This window comes from Hemibagrus wyckioides, linkage group LG03, assembly GCF_019097595.1.
Source record: "Hemibagrus wyckioides isolate EC202008001 linkage group LG03, SWU_Hwy_1.0, whole genome shotgun sequence".
NCBI lineage: Eukaryota > Metazoa > Chordata > Actinopteri > Siluriformes > Bagridae > Hemibagrus > Hemibagrus wyckioides.
In genome coordinates, this window is record NC_080712.1 from 16938637 (window position 1) to 16960910 (window position 22274).

At 37.5% G+C, this 22274-nt stretch overlaps 2 protein-coding genes across 3 annotated transcripts; both read right to left on the reverse strand.

Moving 5' to 3' along the window:
• Window positions 1-136: 136 nt before the first annotated feature.
• Window positions 137-13664, reverse strand: nt5c2a (5'-nucleotidase, cytosolic IIa). Of its 2 annotated transcripts, XM_058385891.1 has the most exons (19): window positions 13513-13664; window positions 12699-12815; window positions 10584-10622; window positions 9320-9393; window positions 8254-8371; window positions 8038-8133; window positions 7354-7445; window positions 7152-7209; window positions 6815-6908; window positions 6661-6714; window positions 6471-6554; window positions 6246-6287; window positions 4684-4791; window positions 4536-4602; window positions 4268-4438; window positions 3911-3962; window positions 3641-3701; window positions 3377-3553; window positions 137-2467 (listed from the first exon to the last, which is right to left on the reverse strand). In XM_058385891.1, the coding sequence occupies exons 1-19, from the start codon at window positions 13614-13616 to the stop codon at window positions 2237-2239; spliced, it is 1839 nt and encodes a 612-aa protein (XP_058241874.1). In that variant the 5' UTR covers window positions 13617-13664; the 3' UTR covers window positions 137-2236. The 2 variants fall into 2 exon arrangements, with proteins under 2 accessions (XP_058241874.1, XP_058241875.1); XM_058385892.1 differs by lacking the exon at window positions 10584-10622 and having other exon boundaries at window positions 13513-13663.
• A 4070-nt stretch (window positions 13665-17734) lies between these two features.
• Window positions 17735-22274, reverse strand: pcgf6 (polycomb group ring finger 6). Its single transcript, XM_058385895.1, has 10 exons — window positions 21946-22274; window positions 21503-21602; window positions 21241-21337; window positions 20546-20601; window positions 20383-20442; window positions 20129-20246; window positions 19883-19910; window positions 19704-19802; window positions 18182-18268; window positions 17735-18063 (listed from the first exon to the last, which is right to left on the reverse strand). Exons 1-10 carry the CDS (start codon window positions 22051-22053, stop codon window positions 18016-18018), a joined length of 801 nt encoding a protein of 266 aa, XP_058241878.1. The 5' UTR covers window positions 22054-22274; the 3' UTR covers window positions 17735-18015.

Here is a 22274-nt window from a genome sequence, read left to right on the forward strand (position 1 = left end):
TTGCCAGGCTCGAATCTTAGGCCGAAGCACTAAAATACTGTTTCTGCTTAAATTAACCGAAGGTTTTTGTTTGCTTTTTGTTTCTGAAGACGAATTTGCAGTGTGTGACGGATTACAACAGGCAATTAACAACAGCTTGACCGCAAAACACGTTTTATTTCGGCAGTAAAATTACAGACTTTAAATTGGATTCTGCTTCTCTTTTTCTTTATGAAAAAAGAACAAGGCAAAAATAGAACACAATTGCAAACAATGTTTGAAACCGATAATAGGTAAGAAAGAAGGAGAAACAAAAAAAACCACACAAAAAGAAAAACAGTGAAGGTTTTTGTCCGAGGCATGATTCCAGGTAACGACTTGACCGTTATTTTATCTCTGTGCTGCTTTTTAAACACCATCATTTTGTTGTTAATGTTTTTAATTGACCAAAGTAATAGACCTGTTATTTACATCCACCTGGAGGGGCAACAAGTCACTTTCCCTCCCCAGTTTATGGTAAGTAGTATAGTACAAAGCCAGTGAGAAAACCAAGCTACTAGAAAAGTTAAGCTACTATTTATGCAAGCTGGTTATGATTGCATCTGGATAAGGCCCAGTGTCACTGAGGACGTGGCTGCATGCAGCATGGGCTTCACAATACTTTACATGTGCGTCACTCACTACATGCTGTTAAACATGCTGCCCCTACCCCATAATATAAAGCCGTTTCCATGACATGGTCGAGGCTGTCTGGAAAAAGAGGTCATGCTCCAGTGGTTATATCTTTAGGTACACCAATGAAGGCAGTTTTAGTGTTTTCACAGTAAACACTTCAAAAAGAAGTTCCTGTCTGTGAAAGTGCTGTGCAATTAAATGAACCTGCTAATAAAGCAATGCCCTCTATTAAAAACATCCTTAACCTACACGACAGATTAAAATAAACCGGCAGAAGGGGAACTGGGATAAAACTAGCACACGGGTCAAAAAAGGTTAACCAAAAACATAAATATATGGACGAAAACTTAACTTTTTATAAGCAGCTGTGGTGGGATTCCTGAACATAGACATTTACATTTAGACATCTTCCTGTGTAAACTATCCGTCATGTCTATGAATTAAACAATGAGGAACATGTTTCCCTGAAGCACATGCTGATTAGACACATTTTTTCCTTACTACAACGATACTCAAGAAAACCGTTTCACATCAAAACATAAAGAAAGAACATTAATAGGAATCCATTGATTTTTGCAAAAATAATAATTTGTAAATCTGTAATGAAAATAGCAGATCCAGCTCTACATACCTGGACAAGTCATTTTAGTACTGTGTATAGCTAGACCATGATACACATGGAAGGAAGGGAGAGTGGCCCAGATTCTTATTTCCTCACTAGTTAACATACTACTTTATAGCAGCTGAAGTGGTAAAGCACTCTCAGATATCCTCAGTTTATGGTGGCCCTCCTTGTGCAGTTGTCGAGTAATTCAATCCCTTTGGCTGCATTCAAGACAAAACGGATGCATAGAATGGGAGTATCTGTGCTCTCAAGCTTCTAATAGAATACTACTGAAGTATAATTATAATAGAACAGTTTTATGCATACCTTTAAAAGTGAAATAAATGTTTTAACAGCTCACTTATTCAATGTAATGTTTGAATATAATGTGAGCACACAGTTGCTGGGGAAAAAAGTTGTCCTGCTAAACATTAGTTACAGTAAGCTTTGGTTATCTGTGTGAGATGAGTACAGTTCTCACCATATAGTATGGTTTAATTCTGAAAGGAACCTGCTATGTAAAAGGTAAGGCCATTGCATGCACATATTTTCTAAGACTCTGCTTAAAATGCAAGTCCTGTAAGGCAAATACTGCATTTGTTCCCTTAATATCATGCAAATTCATGGTACGAGGTAACAAAAAGAACTGAATGTTTCCACTGATTTAAGAAATAAGGCTGATGCTGCCTTCCCGGCCTTAAGGCGATAAGAGGAAACTGGTTTCTGATGGTCGCACTGTGGGTGACTCATTTACACAAGATTGCCTGAACAACAGAAGGCACCCTCAAAGCTTCTTAGCTTTACTACACAACCAAATATATATTTTTAAAAAATATATATGATTTAGGATGCACAGCTGGAAAAAAAACAACAACATAATCTTATCCAAGTATAAAGTGAACTATAAAGTCATAAAAATCATCTGATTACCCAAAAGGCCTGCATTCACTTGTCATTACATTTACAACCGTTACAATTTTACTCTTCTTCCTCTTCCTCATCGTCGTCTTCATCGTGGCAGTGTGTGATCTCTTGTGGTGTCTGCGGGAACAGGTGAGGAGGCTGAATCTCACTGATGGAGCGGGTCAGCTGGTGCTTTTTATACTCGTGGTCTCTGTAGTCCACAGAGTGGCGGTTACGTGTTGCCATGGGAGATTCTATGTCATTGATATCCATGTGAGTGTGCTCTACAGTGGACTCATGTGGCATCTGAAAAAACAAAACAACAACAACAATAATAATAATAATAATAATAATAATAATAATAATAATAATAAAAAAATCAGCAGGGTCCAGTTCCGGGCAAATTTTAGGTATTCTGTGAGGTCCATAATTGTGCTTAATTGTAGTTTTAGCATTTAAGTTTCAATTGACCATGATGTCAATAACAGTGGACAACATAAGTGCCAAAGAAAACACATTTCTGCAGCTTTAAAGGCTTTAGACATGGCAAGTTCCACTAACCTAACCTTAGTAGTGGCATAATACTACCATAGCAGTTTGATACAACAAGTGGAAAAAAAATCATATGCATCTTGTGTGGTAACCGTAGTAACAGTAACGCTGGAGTAGGCACTTGTCCAAAAAGGATTGCATTAAATCCACAAGCAAAATAAAACATCTGTACAGGGTGAGCAAACTGAAAGTCCCTGAAAAACTCAGATAAAAGAGCCATGGGTTCAACACAAGGCATGGTTTCCCATTTGTTTGCCACTCTGCTGTATTACGTTATTTATTTATTTGTATTCATTATTTGATACTAACATAATAACCTAATACAACTTAGAACAGCATTTGTTATTATATAGCTACAGAAACACTGTTACCCATTCAAAATACATTAAAAATAACTGCTGCTGTAACTTTTAGCCACATAACTGACTGCAGCTGTTTTTGTAGCTCCTGAACAACCACAAAACTTCAATATTTGCTAAATGTACACTATGACTGGGAAAAGGGCATCTAAATGTTAGTTTAATTGACCCTGATGTTGATAGAAGGTTAATGTCAATGTTGTTTTTTTTAGCTGCAATTTGTCTTACAGGCAGCAGAGGGCTCCACAAACGAGTTTTCAAACACAAATCCTTCAGAAAAGTGGTATCAAAGCTCCACACTCACCAGCACATGTGCAGCTCGGAACAGGTAGCTGAAGGGGTAGTAGAGTAGGTTAATGAAGGATGCAGCGTACAGATCAGCATAGCGCATCGCCTGAGAAGCAAACAGGGTCTGCCGAGAGCCACTGCGGAACAGACTCCCCATCATCCCATAGCACATGTCCATGTCATGGGTTACTTTCTGTGAAAATCAGAAGTTTTATTAATAGAAATTTGCTGGAAATGAACTAGCCAACTTCCGAATAAAAAAATAACTACAGCTCATCACCTTAATCCGCCTCTGAAGTGAACTAATGTCGGGTCTCTCGTTGCTGCTGCTGTCCAAATGCCTGTAAGCAGAAAATGTTAGGGGTCACAAGTGGAGATAGGAAAGAAGTAGGAGCACATGCCGATGAAGAGTGAAAGAGCCTGTAAACTGCTGTTCCTAAAATAGAAAAAGTCCATTTCTTTCCAAATGCCCGTGACTTCAGACTTATGGAACACTGTGTGTACTTGTCTTACTTTTAAAAGAAAAACAACCACATTCAAAGACACCTACTTGTAGAGCTCTGCCAGGAAAATATCCAGACTCTGCAGTTCCTCAAACAGCGCTGTAAAAGAGAGCAGAATCAAACTGTTAATCTACACAAAGCACACTATTCTCCACTTCAATCCATTCTAGCTAACACAGTAACCACACACAAAAAACAGGTCCTGTTTACTTTTTTCTATGGTTTCCAAAAGGATTTTTCCTCCGACATCATTCATTCCAGGATAGTACTTACTTCAAACACGATGAAAAACAACACAACTTGTTTCAAATACGAGATTCAATATACAATAAGATAATTCTGTTAAAGACTAGATTACTATAAATTATATTAATACTAAAAGACAGAAGTATAGTGACACTTACAACTCTTGTCAGTCCAGACATGCAGCTCTTGAGCCAACTCAGGAATCACAAGGAACGTTCTCCAACCCTGACGCTTCTTAGACTTGAGAATGTCACCAAAAATGTGGTCACCAATGTACAAGATGTCTTTCCCTTTAGCCCCCAATAGATCACACACAATGTCTGAGGATCCTGTAAAAAATAGAATGTAAATATGATTCTGCATTTTACAGCATTTAATTAATCTAACAGTTTGAACTGTTTGAGGCCTAGACATAGTGTTTCTTACCACCAGAGTACACAATGCCATCCTGCAGTGGTCCTGTGTAAGTTCCAATCTTAAGTCTCCCGGTGGTCTGTAAGAAGAAATAAAATAGGGAATCTATGATCAAAAGCATCTCCTGTATCAACATGCATCAATAGATGTGCCGCCTTACTGTATCAACTTGTCTCAGGACTGTGCCCTCCCCAAAAAACACAGGCTTCCTGGCATCGACCAGAATGAGGTCAAAGTAGGACTGCCAAGGCCGATGAGGTGTGCCAAGCTGCAAATAACACAAGCAACAAGTCAGGTCTAAGACTTTTTGCTCACCTAATACATTTAAACTAAGAAACAGCAGGTAAAGGAAAAAACCTGGAATGATTCAGATATATCTAAACAGGAGCACAGGAACAAAATGTGGCTGAGGTTTGGTAGACATTAGGGATGCAACAATACAGTTAACCCAAGGTTCAATACGTACTGTGTTTTTTAACCACGGTTTTCAGTTCGGTTCGGATGGCTTGGCAAATTAAAGGGTTTTTTTCCATTATTCTTTGTTTAGGTGACAGGAACAGTAAGTATGTTAAGAAGAAAAAAAATGGTTTTAGTTGCAATTCTCTTTATTTTACTTAAATGCAAAAATAAACTTGTACACATTCATAAAATAGTGAGATATAAAATTAGCGCTTGTATGACTTTATTACAGGGGACGGGTTTGGAGTACGGCTCTCTTTTTCCCCCCCATCCGCTATGTAATGAACAGTAAGGGTGAGATAACTCTCTGTTACCTGCGAGGTCCAACTATCTGTTATTAGATTTTTATGCGCGTGTTTTCGTAGAGGTCGGGAAAAAAGGACGTGTCGGTAGTGTGTAACGCGGTTCGAGCACTTTTATAAGTTCCCGAAAGCCCACATCACCGATCACAGAAAACGGCTGCAAATCTTTAGCAAGTTTTATATAATAATTATTTTTTGTGTCTCTCTGGACCAGTTGGGTATGAATGCTGGAAGGAATCAGCTAGGGACTGTTACTTTTTGTATGCCTGTGTTACCTGCTCTGCCATCCTGCTTCCACACAGTGATATCTCTGGGTGATGGAGCTGCAGATGTATGGTCATGTTGGAAGTATTTCCATGTCAGTGGGTAACTCGTGTGTAACACTGCTTATACACAGTCATTTTTTTTTGTTTCATCGGCATCATAGTCAACAACAAATCCGAAATGTTCCCACACCACAGATCTGAATCACGGCGCTGCTTCCTCATATTTGTCTCGCTTCACCGCTCTCCAGGGTTAGACTGAAATCTGACACCAGCATCACAAGCATGGTCACCGCCCCTAACTTTAGCACTCACTGATTCGATATTTATTCATGGGGAGGCATGTCTGTCTCAGCATGTAGACATACAGTACAGGCAAACACAAACAGGTGGTTCAGAGAGTAATAAAACACATGGTTTTTATTATTTTAAGGAAAAAACGAAAAAAACGCAGTTCACATACACGTATTGAACCGTGGAGACTGTACCGAATGGTTCAATATTATATTGAGTATTGAGGCATCCCTAGTAGACATGAAAAAGACCAGTAACCTTTATGTTTATACAGCTTTATAGCTAAACAGATTTGACATTTTATTCTTCAATATACATTGAAATTACTTTAAATATACTTATGCTAACATATACTATTATACTTGTAGCACCATTATAAGATTAGAATAATTGTTTCAACTTACTTTTGGACCATGAGAAAAGTCAAACAGGTAGGTCATAATTTTCTGAAAAATTACAAATAGGGGTTAGAGAGAGAGAGAGAGAGAGAGAGAGAGAGAGATATCACAGGTCACAAATACAAATAGTGACATTTTCATGTAATAATTCTATATATTTATACATTATATCTCAAAAGCAAGTATATTAATAAACAATATGTTCATTAGATAACATTTTGAACCACTCACATCAGTGTACTTGTAGTCACTGTTAGTGGCCAGGAAAACTTTGGCAACTTCCTTCATGCGACTAAGAAGCAAGGGCAACTTGGCCTTGAGAGGAACAAGAAGCATAAACGCACAGCGCAAAATAAAAAGATGAACCAATGCACTGACCAACATATTGAATTTCCGCAACATGCAACTTGTATTTACTCACATCTTTCACCACATATTTCTCCAAATTTTCAACGGTCTTCTCTTTCAGCGAACCCTAAGAAAGTAGCCGAAAACAACACTCGTCAGCTTTTTCAGTGGCTATACTGCATGTGGAATGATCAAAATGTCTCTGCTGAAGCTTAAAAGGATCTTGCCTTGAAATGGACCCAATCCACTGCATCTCGCACATCCTGGAACATACTCTTGTAGGACATGAAGAGATCGCCATCCTTAAAACCAGTCTCACAGCTTTGAGGAACAGGATAAAGGGATTTTCATTAGAGTGGAAAAGATCAAACATGACAGCCTGTATATGGCTAACAGTATGACTGCAGAAAGGAATAAACATCCATGTAATTAATGACTTATCCCCAAGAGTGTTTCTAGAAAATACCTTCCGCCCCAAACCTAAATCACACCTACAGACAGCCCATCTACTGAAAAATGTTTTTGAAGAAAGCTAGATCAGGGCTGTTCATTGATACAACAAACCTAGTATATCTGGAGCAGCTGGTGAAGAAATCAACCAAGCAGGCAAAAAGGTAGGTCTCTGCAGGAAATAAAAATGGAAAACAAACATACTGAGTGAACTACAAATGGTGTCCACATTCACGTAAAAGAATCTAATAATAATAATAATAATAATAATAATAATAATAATAATAATAATAATATTAGGGCTAGAATGCCTTACCAGGGAGGTTAAACAGTGTATTAAGGATGTAGAATCGCTCTGTATCACCACGCTGGATGAATTTATTTGGATATAGTTCTCTAATCTCTGGCCTGTGTGTCAGAAAGAGGAAGAAACAAAGCAAAAACAGCATTATTAAGCATGCATGAAATGTCCAACACAAAATACATTCAGAGAAAAAAATAACCAAAATTAGCTGATTACTGATGAATCATTCAAACACCACCACATGCAGAAACATTCACAAGCCAATGCAAGCCAGAAAAACTGTGAGAACAACACTCCAATCGACAGGCCATTCAATGGATAACAAAACACCCTGATGCACATGCACATTTGGCACAGTAGAATGTTTCTGTGTAAAATTCAAGCTGTACTTTATACTACATTGTTTTCTGTCATTACACAACTGATATTGCACAATGGTTACTAACCAAGTGCAGAAAAATATTCAAAATGGAACTCTTCTTCATAACAGCTTCTTCAAAAAAAAAAAAAAAAAACCATCACACGAACAACAATAATAATAAGAAAAAAAAGCACCACAAAGAACATTTCCACAAATCATTTATGCAATTTGTCCAAAAAACAAAAACAAAAAAAAAGGTAATTGCAATATGGCTGAGTGCATAACATATGAACAAATAAAGGCATGCAAGGTTTCTTTGTTTCATGGTTACTCACCCACGCATGAAGTTAAACCCATGGGCGCATACCAAAATGTTGCCATAGGCATCAACTTTCAGCAGATTACCATGTAATGTATCAAATACCAGGCCTCTGTGAAGAGTAAAATATAGATTAGATAGAAAATATTTGCAGCAATAGCATTTCTATATCTACATCCATACTGATATATATATTATATATATATATAAAGAAAATCGGTTTGTAGTTTACCTGGTTGGAAAGGTAGGGTCATAGACAAAATTGAGAAGTTCTTGTGGATAACCGATGGAAACCAACCTCTCTACTGTCAGGTCAAATCCAAGGGATTCATACTCAGGAGACTTGTACACTGTGAATAGAGTGTAAAGAATATGTTTAGATACTTACAGTACAAGTTCGCTTTTGTAACAAATAAGTGGACAGTCATGGTGTGAAGGACAGAATGTGATTTATTAGCGCAGATGGACTGTGGCTTTTGCATTACTGTTCATATTTTAGTGCTATGACTTTGCTAGTGAATAAAACAAGCTCCAATAAGCTTCAATACAAAAAGGATTGCCAAGGGACTGATATCAATGTCCGTCCATGTACTCTTATGTGTAATGCATCCCTGTACACTTTAGACACTATCAGTTTCCATTTCACACTATGTCTATTTCACAGCAGGCTGTTTTTAACAACCTGCTCTTCACTTCGGGAATGTGGGTGCATCTTCTTTGCAAAACAACTTGTTAACTGATAGTTACACCAAGGCTCTCTGGGTCAGTTAAGGAGTTTAAGGGTGATAGGGAAGCACAGTGTTGAATAGATTATAAAAGCAGAGCATGGCTTGATAAATATTCTCAAAATACTCTCTAAAAATACCCTGAAACATCCAGCCATCTATTTTCTGAACCGCTTATCCTACGCAGGGTCATGAGGAACCTGGAGCCTATCCCAGGGGACTCTAGGCACAAGGTGGGGGACACCCTGGATAGAGTGACAACCCATCACAGGACTGGGGGACGAAACACGAGAACCCAGAGGAAGCCCTGTAGCACAGGGAGAACATGCAAACTCTTCTCACACAGGGTGGATGTAAGAATCGAACCCCAAATCCTGCAAGGTGTGGGGAAAGCGTACACTAAAACAAGTTTTCAGTAATTTTAAGTGGATTAAGTGACACTAGTTTTAATACAGACATTAATACAGTGAAAAGCATGTTAAGAACATTAACAAGCACTGCAAGCATGAATACGGTAGAGCTCAGTCTTATATTAAACTAAATGTACGGCTGAGAAAAAGGAACTTTACTTGCCTGCTAGAGTGTAATCCATATCAAAGCCAAAGCATTTAATCTTCTCCATGGCCAAACTTCTGTTGACAAAAACTCTGAGAATGAAAAGAATAATGTTCAGTTTGTTGGCAAAGACAATCACGGATTGTTCACATGAGGAAAAGCAGGACAGCTACATTTTTTGGTAACCCTGCAGCCAACAGGCCTTTCCTTCTTCCCTTTGTGGTACCTTTAACATACATCAGCTAATAAACAAATAATACGTAGTATGTCCGAATATTTTGCTTGAAGAAATAACTGTGGAGAGAACATTGGTTATAAAATAGGTATAGCTGACATAATATAATTTAGTCTGAAGTGCATTAGTGAAGAAAGTAAATATTATTATTTGCATTAGAGGATTTTTAGACACGAATTGTTTATTACTGATAAGACTTTATTGTAGAACTGTATAATTAATATAATATATTGAAGAATTGTATAAAGGAACTGCAGTAAATATCAAATCGCACAAGGAAAAACACAACTGCTATAAACTTCAAGTGCATATCTGAATGAAGTGAAATGACATTTTTAAAAATCCAAAATTGAAAGGACTAACAATTACAGCAAATTCCCTACAATCTTGGGGTTAACCTGACTGAACCAAACAATGTCCTCTTCATAGTATTTCCAGTACACCATATGATCACAGCTCTACATTTAATAATTAGAAAAGGAGCTGGATTCACAACAAATGACTTGTTTCTCAGTCTTGCTTTATTAAGATTAACCAAAAACACATTTGTGGACCAAATACACACCGTTAAAGATGCAAATAATAGTCATTGCATTAAGCCTATCTATCCCTAATCATGATAAATAGAAGAATAACGGATTATATATATATAAATATAGATATATATATATATATATATATATATATATATATATATATATATATATATATATATATATATATAAAAAAAGGAGGTATGTCAATGTCCACTGTGGTGTTAAATAATCACCTTTCTGCATTAGTGACAGTGAAATGTCAAAGTTTTAACTTGGGAGATGATATATTAAGTGTGAAAAATGAGAAAAATGAAGGAAAGGTCTCACACTTATGAAATTCCAATAAGACCAAAAAGTGGTCATCCTAAGGGCACCTAAGGGAGGCCACACCACAGAGCCGGGTGAGTAAAGATGAAGTCTGTTTAGAAAAAGGTGATGATTTTGGTGGATAATCCTTACAAATTACTTACAAAAGTCAATACTTCAGGTCAATGACAAAACTTTCGCATACCTCATAGCAGGATGACATTGGGCCAGTTCCCGTGGTAAGCTTTGTAATAAAGGAATAAATGTACTATACATTACTACAGTATGTACATCGGCTAATTGCCACTGCATAGTAATAACAGTGTTGGAGAGTTGATCAATGAACACAAATTCAAACAATGACTGAGCTCATTTACCTGCCACTCGATTTTGCTTTTTATCCTTGAATAATAAAAGGGTACTGTAAATGTTTTTGCCATCAGTTTTTGTATACACCCAGTAAAGGGTTTCTAACATATTTTGCTAAAAAATCTGGGAAAACTGCCAGGAACTGCAAATCCATTACTGTGAAGCACTCAATGATTACTCAGTGACTCACTTGTCAACGTGATGTCTATTAACAACAACAAGAACAACAACACATGATTAACAAAAAACCACATGACAATACAAACAATAAAAGGTAATGCTTATTTCTTTCATACATTCAGGCAAGTCAAGTAATCTGCGTATATTTGCATTGAGACAGCAAGTGAGCAAAAAAAAAATCAATCAATCAATAAATAAATAAAAAGGCATGTACCAAAAGAAACAAATCTCATGGCAAAAGCAACAAAAGAAAGCAGAACCTCTTGTCATTAGGAGTATTGTCACAAGCTTGTATTATTTTTCAATATACCACAGCAAGGCTAAAATCTTGAATCTTTGTAAGCGCGAATGAGTTTTCCAATATAGGAATGTCTTCAAGACAGAGGACTTTATCAATTTCTCTGTCAAGCTTTGTGCAATTTCTTATTGACTTCAAGACAAAGAAAGAAAAAAGGAGAGGGTGGTGAAGGAACAACTGTTTATAGCTGCTACAGCATAAGTGAACTAATTTATCTCACAGACTTTCCTGAACATTGGATATAAATATAAACTCTTCTACAGTTTTGACTGTTAATATATTAATGACTGCAAAAGGTGGTACATTGCTGTAGTATAAAGGGAGTAACACATCAGATTTTGCTATTACAGGAAAGTAATCCACTTCAGTTTGTCAACATACCTAGCATGGATTATTTCCTATAACAGGGTCATTCTTTGCTTATCTTACTTTGTTCAGGATAAATTAAGTTACAGTATATTTGAGAAAATTATAATCGTGGAATGAAATACATGCAGAAAATCACATTAAAGTTAGTTGAAACAACTATTATACACTTATCAGGCATAACATTATGACCACCTGCCTAATATTGTGATGGTCCCCCTTTTGCTTCCAAAACAGCCCTGACCCGTCCTGCACTGTGTATTCTGACACCTTTCTATCAGAACCAGCATTAACTTCTTCAGCAATTTGAGCAACAGTAGCTCGTCTGTTGGATCGGATCACATGGGCCAGCTTTCGCTCCCCACGTACATCAGTGAGCCTTGGCCTTAACCACTGCAGACTGGGAACAGACCCACAAGAGCTACAGTTTTGGAGATGCTCTGATCCAGTCATCTAGCCATCACAATCTGGCCCTTGTCAAACTCTCTCAAATCCTCACACTTGCTCATTTTTCCTGTTTCTAACACATCAACTTTGAGGACAAAATGTTCACTTGCTGCCTAATACATCCCACCCACTAACAGGTGCCATGATGAGGAGATAATCAGTGTTATTCACTTCACCTCTCAGTGCTCATAATGTTATGCCTGATCAGTGTATGTGGTAATATAAACTACAGCTAATTACATCAGAAAGATTGACAGTGTTTTAACAACAATGAATTTTAATGATCTTATTAAGATTTTTAAAGGCAGTACAGTACTCTGATTGTTCCTGGCTGTGATTAACATCTGAACTAAATTGCAGCCTCCTTCCTATCTGGACAACACAATCATGGCAGAACTACACTTAAAATAATGATTTTGGAGTTTATTTTGATTAGATGAGAGTGTACTACAGACGACAACTTACATTATTAATAATATAATATAACTTACCTGGTATGAAATGAAAAGAAACAATATATGAAATATCTGAAACTACTAGCTCAACTCCGAAAGATGATGTGTCGAAATATAACATTTTTAAAACAGGTCATTTCTGTGCTTTAAGTTATTTACAGCTGTCAGTAAACTATGATACTCCAATTCAGATTTATTTATTTACCTGTGATGAGCTTCTCGTCTGTATTTCTTCATAGACATGCCGTCCATGTTGGCAGGAAGTTCTGAGTAATTCTGAAGCCGATCACTCCAAGAAGTCATCTTCAACCGTTTTTGTGGTCTGAAAGCAAAAACAAAAACAGCTCAAGTTAACAAAGATAAACTTTAAACTCATTAAATATTATTCGAAGAAACAAAGTTGCTGACAATGTTAACTGAAATGTAGGGAGACTGAAAAGCCTGTGATCTCCAATTGTGATCAATCACTACTTACATCTAATCTGATTGAATGTTGTAGTAACAAATGCTTCAACATCCATTTTCTAAACTACTTAAGGGGAATTTGGAATTGAACAGAAAAAACATTTATCATCAGAAACCGATAAACCCACCAGATTTGACCCACAGGCACGTGCAATCTGGTCAAAGAAGTAAATGTATTTTGATACAGAACTCTTCCTGCTGAAAATGACTGGCTGTGGGTCAGAAAAAGAAATGGACACTTCTACTACACTATTGCAGTTAGCATTACATTACTGAAAAGTAATTCACCTCCAGATACTTTTTAGAAACGCTAAGTGGAGAATTACAGAGAAGTGTGTTGAACTAGCTGCCTGCAGGGTAGATGGTTAGCATTAATGTTACTTAACGTTACTTCTTCCGGTCATTATAATCAAAAGCTAGATAGCAAACCAGCTAACACCTCCGGGCGACGGCCTAATAAACATTTTACTTAGTGTTAAACAATCATGATACAAAACCCTCTAGTCTAGGCTGGATATCGGAGTTTATTTACATTCGCGCCGCGCAACACTCACCTCGCTATTCCTGTGTCTTTGAATAAGCTGGAATAAGCTGCAATAACCTGCATAGTGCGCATGCGCAGAACAGACTCATACCTCCGCAGTAGTGTTTGTCGCATCTGTACGAGCAGCGCGTGGCCTTTTAAAAGTAGCTGTCTCGGAGCGCTATTTCTGCACGAGCCTGTAGGGCTTGTTAATGTGTCGCCATGCAGAAACGTATCACTAACCTACTGACACGTCTCTTTACACGCATTCAAACGCCAGCACACGTTTGTACGTACTCGAGTGGGGAGATTCTTAAAAAAAAGACATTTTTAGTTACTTTGCCAAAGTTGAAAAAGTTTGACTTTAAACGCCTTTTAATTCAGAAAAAACAATCAGATGCGAGATCAGAGGAGAGAGAAATTAGCATGAAGGACAGGTAACATGAGATCATACGACCTGATGAGTTGTAACAATTTCATTTTTATTTTATTTTCTCTCTCTCACAGTGGTGGGCCGTCAGGGTCAGCAAGGCCTTCTTTGCTGGCCTAAACAGCAGTGATCTGAATCACTGACTTGCATGTTAATATATTTAATATATTTTTTCCATGAATGTGTATTAAATTATTCCCAATAGTCTATTCTCTACATTTCATAGCTTTTCTCTTGGTTGCGCTGCTTCCAGTAGTGTATATTTATGATAAGAGTATTTATCCAATCATATTTCAGCCAGTGGCTGACATCATGTGTTACCAGGCCTTAAGGCCTTCAGAATCAATAGTGCAGGCACCCGTAGTTTAAAATAAGTGGCAATGAAATTAACCAATCAGATATCGAGTTGCCGTCACTTGGGGCCATCTAGCAGGCATACGATTACGTCAGCAATTTCCCGTCCTTTGATTGGATAATTGGAGTAGTCAGAGGCGGTGGACTAAATAATATATATATATTTTAACTCACAATGGCTGACAGAGGAGAAGAAATCCATTTGGTCGTGGACATCCTTGCAAATGCATTTTCAAGGCGGACAAGAAAATCCTTTTGATTCTTCGAAATAGTTGGTAAGCTTTTTCAAGAACCATTTATGCTTTTGGGTTTTCTTTTGCAAAAAACAAACAGTTTGCCTTCATTCCAGATCCCCGGGGTGGACTGTTTTTTTTTTGTTTTGTTTTGTTTTGTTTTGTTTTGTTTGTTTTTTTTTTGCTGCAGTGAAAGGAGACTTGTAAGACTGAATTGTGTTAGTTTGGTTTTTTTTTGCTATATGTAATGTAATTTTATTCATGTTCGCTATAAGAGCCTTTAACACAACGCACTGTTATACAGTGTTTCTATATTTACTGCGTCTCATTTCGGATGCTGCGTCCTCCGGAGATTGCAGTTTGCTGCATACGGCATCAATAATGTCTTTTGAGAAAAGTAACCGTAATAAAATTGACTTTTTAATTTCTTTTTTACTTTGCTATTTAACGGTTGATTAGTATCTATTGCCGTGGCGTCATAATGATGGTATAGAGGTGGATTAATTCAGGAAGGACACCGGTGAAGGCCTAGGTGTGAAATGCACGGCCCGCCACTGGTCTCTCAAGTTATTTCCAGCAACAGATGTGTCACTCATTTGATGTTTTTTTTCAATTGCCAAAAAAACTAAGAGCACGTTTTTCTCCATTCTGATGGTTGATGGTGAAGATTACCTAAAGCTGCTGGCCTGTATCTGTATGACTTTGTTTGTATTACTTTATTTTGACCTGCAATGGCAGATTAATTTATTCATGATCACTGATACAACAAATTACAACAGAACAAAACAATTGACAGAACAATAAATTCACAGGACATGGGCTGTAAACTGTAAACTATTGAGAAGTGTAGCAGCAATATTTATTTTTTATTTTACTTTATTTATTTCACATATACACCAACCAGGTATAACATTATGACCACCTGCCTAATATTATGTTGGTCCCCCATTTTGCTGCCAAAACACCACAAACTGTGATGCACTGTGTATTCTGACACCTTTCTATCAGAACCAGCATTAACTTCTTCAGCAATTTGAGCAACAGTAGCTCGTCTGTTAGATCAGATCACATGGTCCAGCCTTCACTTCCCACGTGCATCAGTGACCCTTGGCCACCCATGACCCTGTCGCCGGTTCACCACTGTTCCTTCCTTGGACCACTTTTGATAGATACCGACAACTGCACACCCGGAACACTCCTCAAGAGCTGCAGTTTTGGAGATGCTCTGATCCAGTCATCTACCCATCACAATTTGGCCCTTCGTCAAACTCGCTCAAATCCTTACACTTGCCCATTTTTCCTGTTTCTAACACATCAACTTTGAGGAGAAAATGTTCAATTTCTGCCTAATATATCCCACCCACTAACAGGTGCCGTGATGAGGAGATAAGCTGTTATTCACTTCACTTCTGAGTGGTCATAATGTTATGCCTGATCAGTGTACATTACTGCACAGTGGAAATCTCTTCATAAATCATATTTCTGTCATGAGTACACATGGATTCAAACAATATATGCCAAGTAAACCTGGCAAATATGGAATCAAAATTTGGGTAGCCTGTGATGACTAGCCACCTAACCTGTGGATGGCCAGCCAGAGAAGAATCAGGGCCAGCGTGTGGTTCTGAAGGTGACGGAGGAGGACATCACTTGTGACAACTTTTTCCTGTCCCATGTCCTTGGCCAGGTAAGGAGGAAGCTGGCCATGGTGGAAACCATGAGAAAGAACAAACCAGAGCTTCCCCCTGCACTGCAAGGGCCAAATTCTCCTCCCAGTTTGTGTTTACTGACATGCATGCTCTTGTCTCCTACTGCCCCAGTAGAAGGGGGGAGTCGACAACCTCAACAAGGTATTGCACCTTTTCATGTAATATTTATTCATTCAGGTCAATGCATTGCATTCTTGTGTAAGAAAATATGAATACATTTTGACTGATTTGTTGTTTGTTTCTTTTGTTGCATGTCACCAGTGTTTACAGTTGTAAATGAATGACAGCCCGTTGGCCCCTGATGGTGCTTTACAACATGCTTGATGTGTCTGCATACAACTCCTTTATGCTGTGGAGAGAGATGGACCACAGCTGGAATCAGGGGAAGTGCCACAAGAGGAGGCTGTTCCTTGAGGAACTTGGAAGAGAACTTGACACCTCTCCTAAGATGACGCCAGGTTTTTCCCCACACTCCAGCCTCTGCCAGCTTGGTCATGAAAGTCCAGCAGGGTGCATCGACCTCTGCAGCTGCCCCCCTCCACCATTACCCAAAAGGAGGAGGTGCCAATACTGCACAAATGATACCAAAACCAGCACCAAGTGCCAAAAATTTGATGCACTTATTTGCAAAACCCAACCCATAGCATCGTAACCTGCAACTCATGCAAATGAAGACACACACACAGTTTCTGTATTTTTATAAAGAAGTTCAAAATTGTTTTGAAATAAAATACATGTTGTTTTGCAAATCATATTTGTTTGCTCTCTCTCTCTCTCTTATTTATGAATACAGTTGCATTAGTCAGCTTTGACCTGGGGATAGGCTGGCTAATGTTTGACATATACCAGTCAGTGGTTATCCAAAACAATATTTAATAATTTTAGCTTATTTTACTCAAAAACATGGTAAGGTAAAGTAAATGGGAAGCCAATAAGAAGATTAAAAATGGTGAATTTTGAATGCATGCTCTGTCCATGGTCCTGAACTTGGTTCAGATGAGATGGGCGAGCCTAATTCCAGATAAAAATAGTATTCCATCATAGGGATTTTCCAGGTCAAACTGTGCACTACTAATGCTCTACATCATGATTATGTTTAGCTACACTTTTCCGAGTATATACTTTAAATGTCATGATGAGCAATTAGTGACTTTGAAAAAAGTTTATGATCATTACTATACCAAAAACCTTTCAAGATTTATTTTACAGTCCCATGTGATAATAGTGTGGTGAGCTCTGTACAGGATGTCCAAGGGAATTTAATTCCTCTATCACTGATTCTGTTTGCTTCTCCTCCTATTCAGTTTTTCAAAAAAAAAAAAGAGCTTTGCAGCAACCTAATGGCTGTGAGAGTCAATTATTTATCTTGACAATGCTTTCAAAGCATAACATTATAGCAGTGACTTTTAGAAGAGGTAGAGAAAAATCTGACAATTTAATGCTTATCAGCAACAGCCATTTTACATTTTAAACAGAAAGGTCCAAATAATCACACCAAGAGGCTATGGTTTAAAAAACCTTTGAAAAATATTCAAATATATATTTATTGGGTGGAAAACAAATTCATTGGATGTGTATCATTACAAAAGAAACGGTTCATTTTTGTCTGTACAGTCTCTCTTTGCTGTTTTTTTTTCTATAAATTACAAAACTGCATTAAAGAATCCATACAAATTGAGAACATGGAAAAGAACTGTTAAACAACTGAGAACTGTTTTAAAAGGAGGCAGTAAGCAGTGTGCTACACACAAAGTACAGAATAGCCCTTACTTTGTTCCCTGTTACTAGGCATTTAAATAAATCACTCGTCACTGAGTCGACAGCACAAGACCAAACTGTAAAACCAGCATTCCATCCTTAGATTGTGGAGAGAAAAAAGAAAGCAGTCATTTGGCTGTACAGATGGAGTTACTGTACACAAATATGAAGTTACAGGCTAATTTACCAACATGGTGAAATTTAATTGATACTCACATGTAGGGCATTTTCTCCCACTGAGCTTTGCACTTCTCTCAAAGACTGACACTGCTCTAAGAGATGCTCTCCACAAACAACATCCACCTGCCGAGAAAGAGAAGCTGTCAGTTTCATTTCAGTCTATTACAAGGCAAAATGGGGTCAAATCCCAGTGAGATATATATTGATATATCTGGGTTATGTCTCTTAAGGGATTAGGTTTTAATTTTAACATCAGATAAGCCTATATTAAATAACATGTTGGGTTTCAGTTATGCAATATTGCCTTTTTTTCCCCCCCATACCATTTACCTTTTTTCGTTTCAACCTCATCTTTTAAGGGACTGCATTGCCTCTCTCTCTTTCCATCGTATTATTTTAGTAAACACTTTTTGCTATTAAAAATTCCAAACAGGAATATTAGAAAATGGTTCATAAGAAGCTATAACACTCAGCTGAATTATACTTGCATCCATGTTTGAAATGCTAATAAGTAAAAGTCCTGTCTGTTCGACTGAATTCCACTTACAATTTTTACTGTTTAATATCTCTTATACTTTTTATCTTATACTTGTTCTTGTAACACCATAAACTCTTACTCTGCAGTCATTATGGTCTGATGTGTACCATTAAACAAGAATATGAATAGTGAACAGTGTAATTTACTTCACTGTTTTAAAAAAAAAAAGCTGCATTAACTATAATGACCAACTGTGCTTGCTGAGCATGGCACACCTATTCAAGAAACCAATGACCATTCAGGAGTTTGGATAAGAAAACCATAATTAAATTAGTGCTGGGATGGACTACAACATGGGGATAGACAGAGATGGATAAGGAATCCTTTATACAGCCCTGTATACAGTGATATTCTAAATGACCTTACATCTAAAGCAATTACATCCATCGTTCTCTAATTTGTCAAAATGATTAAAATATGAAACCAAGAACTAGCACTGACAAAATGAAATATATTAAATTGCTCTGACACCACATATGAAATACACAACAATAGCTGTAAATGTTTGCTTTGTTTGTATAAAAAAGGAGAACTGTTGCATTAATATGCCATAGAGTACCTTCAGATGTGTTTAAAATAACTACCCTTTACAGGAGGTGGACAGTCTATGTACTTTTTAAGATCCTGCAAAACATATTGTGAAAGGCAACTGGCCTTAGTGTTGCTAGGCTGGGAATTTTTTACTCAGGCTTTACAGTTACATTTATTCATTTGCCAGCTCTTTCAGTACACTGGTGTGACATGATACAAAGCAAGTACACAGATGAGCAGTCAAGTGTTAAAGGTGTGTTGCTAATGGCCAAACAGAAGAGATACTGTTTTGTATTTTTATGGGCTTAATTAAAATACAGTGTTGTGTATTGGTTTTACAGTGGGTACAAGTCATGTGATTTGTACCACCTCATATTAATACAGTGGGTGCTCACTATTAACAACAGCAGGTCACACCACACACACCCCCACACAATATGCCATATTTATTAATATCTATACCATAAACTATAAAACATTTTGCTGTACCTTCAAATTTGGACTCAATTCCATCTTCCTTCTGATAAAGAGCTCCACGTGACGAATAGTGGCTTCACCTGAGACACGGATATACTTTCTGTCCAGTGGCTGCACATATAAAACCTCATCAATTTAATATAACCAACCTGGACAATGTCTCATACATGATGATATAAATATAAATATACCTTATAATTATCAATGCCCTCTTCAGCTCTGTGAATGAAAGATGCAATGGAACATGAAGATTTGGAAAAGAGAATATATTTGGCTTACAATTTACACTTATTTAACAAGCCATTAGTGAATTGTTTCTGAAGTTTAACTCCATCTAGTGGCGACAGCCCTTTTTGCAAACCTTATAATAAAAAGTACACTGCAAGTTGCATGCATCATGCCTCATACACAAAAAAAAACAAAACAGGAACACTCACCCAACAAAATCCAACATTAGTGACACATCAAGCTCTGGAGGAATGGTGAAAACAGACTGTGGCATATGGTCTCTCTGTTTCTGTTTCAGATATTTTAATGGAAGCATACTTTGGCCTGCTATTAAAGAGGGCATAAGGGTAATTTGAGCATTAGTTCAGAATACAAAGAAATCACAAATCTAAACATTCTGAATCGTATACATAAATGGTGGACTTCATTAAAAAAATATAAAGCTGCAGTAAAGTTAGCACACCTGGTTTTGGGATTGGCAGACCTCTCTCTTTGTAAAACGCACACATTCGTGCTCTTTCCACTTGAATGGGGGCCAGGGACAAAAAATAAATAAATAAATCGATAAGCAACATGAATAATTTTGGGACATATGAATAGGTATGTAAAGTAAAATAACACCTCACCTTCCTCTAAATATGGAACTGTCTTATAAACAATATCTTGTAACTGCCTGTCAGGTCTGTAAAAAATAAAGACAGATTAGACAGTTAATGCAGATCAACAACAGCTACATGTACATACTGGAAAACCAGCCATGTGGCATAACATGGGCGAGTCCATTAATGTTCCAAGAAAGCAGCATAATTTACAGCTAAGGGATTATTGAGACCATAACAACCAACTCTCAAGAGGTCTCCATTTCACCAGGGAACAGTGAAAAATATATTTTGATCACATGATATCCTGTTTGCTTCCAGCAAGACTTCCTGCACTTGATTCACTATGTGCCTTTTTTAAGGTTTACTTTACTCACTCTCCACTCTATAGGAACACTGTATACCAGCATATTCATGCAGTTATCTAAACAGTCAATCTTGTGGGAGCGGCACAATGCATAAAATCGTGCAGATAGAGGTCAGGAGATTCAATTAATCAAAGATCAGAATAAAGAGGAATTGTGCTCTCTGTGACCTTGATCATGGCAGATTTCATGGTACCAGACATGCTGGTCTGAGTGGTTCACATACTGATAATCTGTGATTCTGTGAGGGTGTACAAGTGTTTCTTAAAAAAAGTGGAACCCCTAAAGTAACTTTAAACTACCGTGAACTAATCAATCAAATAAAGGGACAAAAATAGTAATGCAAGATAATAATACCTTATATTGTATAGTGGTTGTGTTTGATGAACAATGATGCTACAGTTGGGACACCTGTTGCTGTAGAAGAAGTGCTTGACAATGCAACTTTTACAGACTGTGGATGAAGAAAGAACACAGTGATGTGTTGCTAGAAGTAAACCTCTAGCCACAAACAAAATGGATAGCAACATCATCTATGTCAAGGTTGTCCATTTGAATTCCTGGATGGCTGGAGTCCAGACTTGTAATGACCCCAGTTTGTGTCAAGTGTCACACTTACATGTATGAAGGCATTCAGTGATGGTGGTGGCATCGATGAAGAAGCCATTGCAGAGAGCACAACGAATATAAGGATACAGCTCCCTCAGTGGTAGTGAGTGCTTCAGTGCAGGGGGAAAACATAAAGGATAAGTAAGGAATAAAACATAATATGGCATGCTGTCGTGTGTTATTTAAGCAAAAGCATGCGAAGAAGAGCGCTGGTGTACTGAATATCACTGATTGACATTCAGTCGTTTTTATTGTGAGGTGAAAGAGGGTCAGCATTTGTAGCGTTCATTAAAATGATTTAGCTTTGCTTCCTTTAGCAACTGCCGAGCTGTTAACAGGTGTCTAAACTCTTAGCAAACCAACACACTAACTAGATAGTGGACTCCAAATAATATAATTTTTAATTTTAAAAAACTTTAAGCACTTGTTAATAGGTAAATGTTAAAGATATACCTCTGCACAGGTGACATTGTTCCCCGGATCTTTCTCCTGATCGTCAGCGCCGCTGCACGAGCCTTCGCCTTCGCCCAAACTTTCGTTTGCCTCACGGCTGTCGTCCATTCTCCGTCGTTATTTTTAAATATATTTTTTTTTTTTCTTAAATATTCTGTTACTTTCAGATAAGCATAATCATCTCCTACTTTTGAGTTTGTTTTCCAACGAGAGCGAGACGTTTCAAGCGTGTTAGAGCAAATAAATGAACTTTAGCGGCGTTTCCTCACACCCGGTTGCTACAACATTAAATCCCGCGAGTTTATTAAGCTTTGCGCGCGCGACAATAA